Source organism: Cyprinodon variegatus, unplaced genomic scaffold (genome assembly GCF_000732505.1).
Source record: "Cyprinodon variegatus isolate N-32 unplaced genomic scaffold, C_variegatus-1.0 Scaffold62, whole genome shotgun sequence".
In the NCBI taxonomy this organism is placed as follows: domain Eukaryota; kingdom Metazoa; phylum Chordata; class Actinopteri; order Cyprinodontiformes; family Cyprinodontidae; genus Cyprinodon; species Cyprinodon variegatus.
The window spans coordinates 1,653,519-1,660,622 of record NW_015150515.1 but is presented as its reverse complement, the minus strand read 5'-3'; the positions used below and the strand labels follow the sequence as shown (position 1 = coordinate 1,660,622).

Genomic DNA, 7,104 nt, shown 5'->3' with positions numbered 1-7,104 from the left:
TGTCCTCCATCAGGAGCTGCGTTGCCGTGAAGAGGAGCTGAAGCGAGCGGCTCTGGAGCAGAAGTCCCATGAAGAGTTCCTGCGGCAGCGGGAGCAGCAGCTGGCCCAGTGGGAGCAGGACGTCTTCGAGCGCGAGCTCAGCCTCCTCATCCTCCACCTCAACCAGAACCAGGAGAAACCCAATGTCAAGAAGAGGAAGGGCACCTTCAAGAAGCACAAACTCAAGAGCAAGAACGGCGAGAAGATCAGCATGCCGCAAGGTTGGTTGGTTTCTGGAAAATCACAAAAACAAAGTTTTAACCTTTGATATAATTTGCAAATGAAAGATTATTTTTTTCATTTGATCCCGTTAGTTTGACGCCGCAGATGAACACTTATACTTTTACTCTTCAGCCCATGTGTCCCCCTGCTGTTGGTCACAGCCAGCAGCAGTTCCCATCCAGCGTTTCAATGCAGATCGGAGTGTATTTTGGGCTGAGCATGCATGCGTAAATGCGCTGTCTGTCTGTGCCTGTCAGTGTGTTTGTGGTCAGGCCTTTCCCAGCAGCAGCAGCAGCAGCAGGGCGGTGATGTGGTGGTGGTGATGGGGGGGGTTGATGAGAGGGGAGAGTGAGCCAACCACGCCTCGACGCTTCCTGTCCATAGATATACTGGCCTCTCCTTCACTCCGTTGCTTCCAGTCAAAACCTTGGACTCTTTTCTTTTTAAATACCTTTCTTTCCCCTGCAGTCTGTGTTTTTAACTTTCCGTCTTCAACCCTTTTATTTTCTCTTTTTGTTGCCTTTCCACAGTTGTTATTATGAATTCATTCTGCTTGCGTTGTTCCTGCATTTTGCAACATAAAGAAACATCAACAATTTTCTGGTTCTTGACGAAAATGATCCTTATATGCAAATTTATACCAGAATTGCCCTAAACACCATTTTCTATGTTCTTAGAGACAAAAAAGTTAGAAAGTTTGAAGTGAGAATAAATTTGAGATATATAGACTAATATTTTTATCTTGTTTACTGATTGATTTGTGCATTCAGCAGCCTTAAGGTCATGAAAAATACTGCAAAACTGGTCAAAAAATAACCTAAAAATCTTAAGTCCTGTTTCTCTCCTAGATGCAGCCATGGGCTCAGCTTTTACTATGACTAACTGGATGTCAGTATTATAATTGTTGCTCCTAAAATAAAATAAGTAGATATCATGCACTTTAAAAAAAGAGAATAGAGCTTTTTTCTCCTTGAAGTTTCCTACTTACCTGCTCAAATAAAGCGAAATAAACTTATAATTCAACTTTTTGCAGTGATGCTGCTCCTTCCATTTGATACAATTTTTGTCTTTGATTACATTTTTTCTTTTGTTCCATTTATGTTAAAGTAGTAGGGAAGTCATATTTAAATTTCAAATCATTCTGGCTTAAACATGTATACAAATTAGATGATATTGTCCCAAAAGTTAGAAAATTTCCACACAAAAAAAACCATGCTTTGAAGTATCGGGCTGCCTTAAACCCAGCCTGAGGTCCAGTCTTTAAAACCTGCTGTTCTGCTACTTTTAGAAGCATCTCTTTCCCAAATAAAGCCATAAACGAGGCAGCAGAGAGGGATGAGGTGGAATTCAGTATCTGGCCAAACAGATATTGAAAAGCATGATCAAGAGGGAGGTAGTTTGGCTCTGGAAACATCACTGGAGCACATCAGATAAGGTTAGGATTCAAAGAAATGTAGTGTTTAAACAAAAAGGTTTGCAGATTAGAAGTTTAATAGAACCAGATGAATAAATATCTACATTTATTGGGAAGCACCACACCTGGGTACTGTAGTTTTTTTTTGGTCATGACAATGAAACAGCAGGGCACTTATTGATTAAAGGAGGCTAAACGAGAGAGGAAATATATGAGAAACACAAGTCCTTAGGTTTGGCAAAGAGAAAGGCGGGAAGATAATTCATATTTAAAGGTGCAAAAAATATTTTAACATACGTGGAAAGACTTTTCTTTTTCTATCTCAATGTGGATCAACAACATTTGCAAAAATATGCAAACAATAGTTGTTTTTGGTATTGATATCGCGCCAAATTATTAAAGTTTCTGGATACGTTTGATGCTAGCTAGCTAGATAGCCAGCTAGCTAGATCCGTGTTGAGTACTGCTGCTAGCGTAGCATCGCTAAAATGACATTGTAAAGAAGATTCTGGAAGGCTAATATTTGTCTAATTTTAATGTTGGGTATTCCTTGACACAAAGCTTTAGTTCTTTCCAGAAATGAAGAACTTCTTGGCCTTTAGCTGTTAGCGAACCGTTTAGCCTGGGGAGAACTCTNGTCCCCGCTTTCCTCCTCTAAATAAAAAATGGATGACGGAGGAGACTCATCCACGACCTCCGACACTAAACTCTCCTCCTCTTGTTTCCTCTGTCCATAGCGTTCCTTGACAGCGTCGTTGCTAAGTGCTACTTGGTCCCAATGGAATTTCCGATTGGGAACCTACTAGCACTAAGTTGCTAACTGGTTAGCATGATGCTGCCGACAAACCGGCCACAATCAAACTTCGTTGCAAACCTTCCGCCACAACAATCCCGCCCCCTTTATAATCGACCAATCATATTCACTTTATTCATTCGTGTAAAGCCGGGCTCCACTAGGGAGAATTCGGAACTGCAACCGTAGGAACAGCCGCTTCCCTACGACTTTAAGACTTTTGTAACATTTATTATCCTTTTACCCTTTTATCATGTAAATGGAGAAAGAGAAAGCATTAACAGCATAAAGAAAGGGACCAGCAGCACATATCAGATCGGTTTGACTCATGTCAAAATAATCAGCATCGGGATTGGTCGATCTTTAAAAATAAATGTAGAACTTAATACAAAACTTTTAAAGAATAAACAAAAAACATACTATCTTGTTAGTTATCAACACATTATACAATAGAAACCATGCTTTGAAGTACCAGGCTGCCTTAAACCCAGCCTGAGGTCCGGTCTTTAAAACCTGCTGTTCTGCTACTTTTAGAAGCATCTCTTTCCCAAATAAAGCCATAAACGAGGCAGCAGAGAGGGATGAGGTGGAATTCAGTATCTGGCCAAACAGATATTGAAAAGCATGATCAAGAGGGAGGTAGTTTGGCTCTGGAAACATCACTGGAGCACATCAGATAAGGTTAGGATTCAAAGAAATGTAGTGTTTAAACAAAAAGGTTTGCAGATTAGAAGTTTAATAGAACCAGATGAATAAATATCTACATTTATTGGGAAGCACCACACCTGGGTACTGTAGTTTTTTTTTGGTCATGACAATGAAACAGCAGGGCACTTATTGATTAAAGGAGGCTAAACGAGAGAGGAAATATATGAGAAACACAAGTCCTTAGGTTTGGCAAAGAGAAAGGCGGGAAGATAATTCATATTTAAAGGTGCAAAAAATATTTTAACATACGTGGAAAGACTTTTCTTTTTCTATCTCAATGTGGATCAACAACATTTGCAAAAATATGCAAACAATAGTTGTTTTTGGTATTGATATCGCGCCAAATTATTAAAGTTTCTGGATACGTTTGATGCTAGCTAGCTAGATAGCCAGCTAGCTAGATCCGTGTTGAGTACTGCTGCTAGCGTAGCATCGCTAAAATGACATTGTAAAGAAGATTCTGGAAGGCTAATATTTGTCTAATTTTAATGTTGGGTATTCCTTGACACAAAGCTTTAGTTCTTTCCAGAAATGAAGAACTTCTTGGCCTTTAGCTGTTAGCGAACCGTTTAGCCTGGGGAGAACTCTAGGTCCCTGAGCGAAGACCCTTAACCCCACACTGCTCCATAGGCGCCACACAGTGGCCGTTAGCTGTAAAAGTCCATAGATAAGCCGCATTGTTATATAAGCCGCAAGGTCGAAAAATGGGGAAAAATTCGCGGTTTATAGTCAGAAAATGACGGTAGTTGTTTTTCCCACTACAGGATGTTATAACAACCATCTGCTTTTACTTCTTCAACTGTTTAAAAAGTGTTGCACTCTTTTCAGTCTTTGTGTTTTAGTGGCCGCTGGGATCCATAAGGATCGTAACAGTCTAACAAGCGGTGGACTCTTTTAATCATTATGTAACAGCAGCGCAAAATGCTACCAAAACAAATGTTTCTGCCTGCACTTTTCTACCGTAATAACAGTCTAGAACGGTAAACTCGGGGACATATCCGAGGACAGTTTCAGCCGGGGAGAGACGGCCCAAACGGGGACTGTACCCGGAAATCGGGAGGTTTTGTCAACCTGCTGTGACAGTATAATGACTATAAAGTTGGATTATATTCTTTTCTGCTTGGCAAAATAATTTCTACCCCGTTTGTTTTCCTTCATGCATTATTGTGTGATTTTTAACCAAACATTGGTTTTAAAGGCAGAACTGCACCATCTGTAAGCTAGGCCCGTTGTTATAAATAACGGGAGCTACATTAGCCACAAGACATTGATAAGAAATGTTTGCGTGAAACATCATCATCATCGGTTAAATGCAGGACAGATGACTGTTGGTGAGGTCATGGGCGTAGGTTTGCATAGGGACCATAGGGACATGTCCCTACCAAAATTTTGGACCGACCTATTTGTCCCTACCAATAATTCGATATAAACAACATATTTATATAACATGTTTATAATTTACAATTCAGCATGGTGGATCACACACAGCCATTGTTTGTGATCACAGCCAATTCTTTTTCTCTCGCAGCTCAGTAGTTGCTGCTGCCGCTCCGTCTGAGTGCTGCCTGGTCTTTCCTGTCCTTTAAATCAGTAACTGTGCTGTCTAACTCCACTCTCATCGGTTGTTCTGCCTCAAGTCCCGCCTTCTCTCTTCCTGATTGGCTGTTTTCTAGTCCGTATGCGTGTGTCCGTGCTTGGAGCACGAAATAAGTTTTTTATTCACGGCGATTCTTAGACACAGCTGACTGAAAAAGAAAATGTAAGGGTTTCCCTTTTAACAATACTTAATTTCAATTACTGTTTTCATTTTATGACCCTTTGAGGTAGTTCAGCTATAAATAGCAGGTGTTATTTCTTTTATAGAGTATAACAACACAAGATGGTGCATTAACATCTGATATTTTTTGTTTAAAAAGCATAATTATACGTTTTAACTTATTTTAAATATTTTTACATTACAGACAAGATGGTGTTATATTTTATTTTAATAATTGTTAAAAGTGATTTTATGTTGGAATAAATTTAGTTCATTCCAACATAATGAACTAAATTCTTAATTTTGTGTTTTGTAGATAATGCCACTAAATGTAAATACAGTAAATATATTTGCAGTCCCTTGAAGGTGTTATTTTGCATTGTTCCATGATACAGAGAGAGCATTTAAAAAATAAGAGTATGTTTCACCTGTTTACCTTTGCACAATTATATATCTTCAAAAGAAAATACAGGATAAATTCACATATAACGGCCATATTTAGACTATATTTGGTTAAATTGGCACATATTTACCTTCTGTCTTAGTCACTGGTAAGTTGAAATTCAAACCTTTTCAAAGTGGAAAAAAGTCCTAATTCCACATTAATCAGAGCCAGTGATGCTTCAAACATTGATAAACAGCATCTAGTGTGTGTAGTGCTTATGAGATTAGTATAAATTTAGCAAGAAATGCTGCTTTTCTCTTTAAACAAAATGCACCCTGATGCTCACGTCAAGCATAAAAAGCATGCATGCATATTTTTGCATAGGTAAAACGACATTAATGAAACTTAGGACCAATAGTGTCCCTACCAAAGTGGAAATCAAACCTACGCCCTTGGGTGAGGTTGCATTAGTGGCTCTATGCTTTTTCTGAGTGGGTCCATTTAGAGGATAAGATGAAATTAAATAAACTGATACTGTAAGAATTTTCCTTATATTGGATATTAAGTTGAGGCCAGTCATACGTCCAGCATTTAGCAACTACAGCCACTTGTTTTTCTACGTTTTAGGCCGTTTGACAGGTTTAGAAGCGCTGCTGGATTATTACAGGGAATTCCCAGCAGGATGAAGATCTNGCCGTTTGACAGGTTTAGAAGCGCTGCTGGATTATTACAGGGAATTCCCAGCAGGATGAAGATCTCTGTCAGCGTTCAGACTGTGGCTTCAATTGTTTAACAAACTGTTTTCTTTTTTTTCAGATTTCATCCATAAAATTACAGTGCAGGCGTCCCCAGGCCTGGAAAAGAGGCGTAACTCTCCAGATTTGGGTTCAGGCTCCTCGCCTTCATTCGGCCCACGGTTTCGTGCAATTCAACGTGAGTGGAGATATTTTTAACCTCCCTCTAACAGACACATAGACAATATACACACACAGGAAGGAGTGGAGGCCTTTGCTGAGTTATGAAGGTGTCGGCACATTCAGCTGCTGTTGCAACATCTCTGTTTCTGAACTCCATCTCCTTTCATGTTATCTTAAACACACTTCTTTTGTCTTCCCCCGTTTCCCTGTGGGCCCCCTGTCCTCTTTTCCTCTTTCCTCCCTCCCTGCTCTGTCTCTCACACACACCCTTTTCCCTTCTCTATAGTCCGCTCCAGTCCAAATATTATCTGACTTCCTCTGAGCTGCTCTTTTTTTTTTTTGTAACCACCAACTGCAGACCTCTGCTCCCTCCGTCTGCAGTGACTACAATGCAGCAGGAGGGGGAGCCATTCAGCCATGCTTCCTAAGCAGATTCAGTTTTATATGCATGCTGCAGCCACTGTGCAGTTTACTGAATTAGAAATAAGCTGGAGGGGGGGTGATTCATTCCTCTATTGGAAGGGGTTAAGAAGGGTTGCAGGCACCTTAGAGATTTACAGCAGTGGTTCTACTGGGGCTCCGGGACACACGTCCTTCAATTTTCCTGAAGGGATTTTCCAGCATGTCTCATAATCTCTCAATACTGAAGGGAAAATATTAATAACAGGTAATAAAAGGGATTTCACTAAACAGCTGCTGAAGAAAACAATTAAAAAGCAAAAGTTGTTGTAAGAAATAATCAGCCAAAGTGTTGTTTTTTTGGGATCTAACTGATCTGCCAGCTCCATTTAATCCTTAATAAGTGGTTTGACTTTTTTTAATTTCCAAATGACTCTCTTTAGTAGAAGTTACTAAACCAAGAACGGAGCT

General features: G+C 39.8%; 1 protein-coding gene across 1 annotated transcript in view; it reads left to right on the top strand.

Annotated features, from left to right (window-relative positions):
• Window positions 1–7,104, top strand: part of LOC107082798 (mitogen-activated protein kinase kinase kinase 11-like) — a gene marked incomplete at its 5' end in the record, with an annotated part of 31,436 nt that overhangs the window by 7,167 nt on the left and 17,165 nt on the right. The window contains 2 exons of the mRNA XM_015371663.1: window positions 14–260; window positions 6,134–6,250. Coding sequence (XP_015227149.1) covers window positions 14–260; window positions 6,134–6,250 — 364 coding nt within the window. The remainder of the gene's footprint in view (window positions 1–13; window positions 261–6,133; window positions 6,251–7,104) is intronic.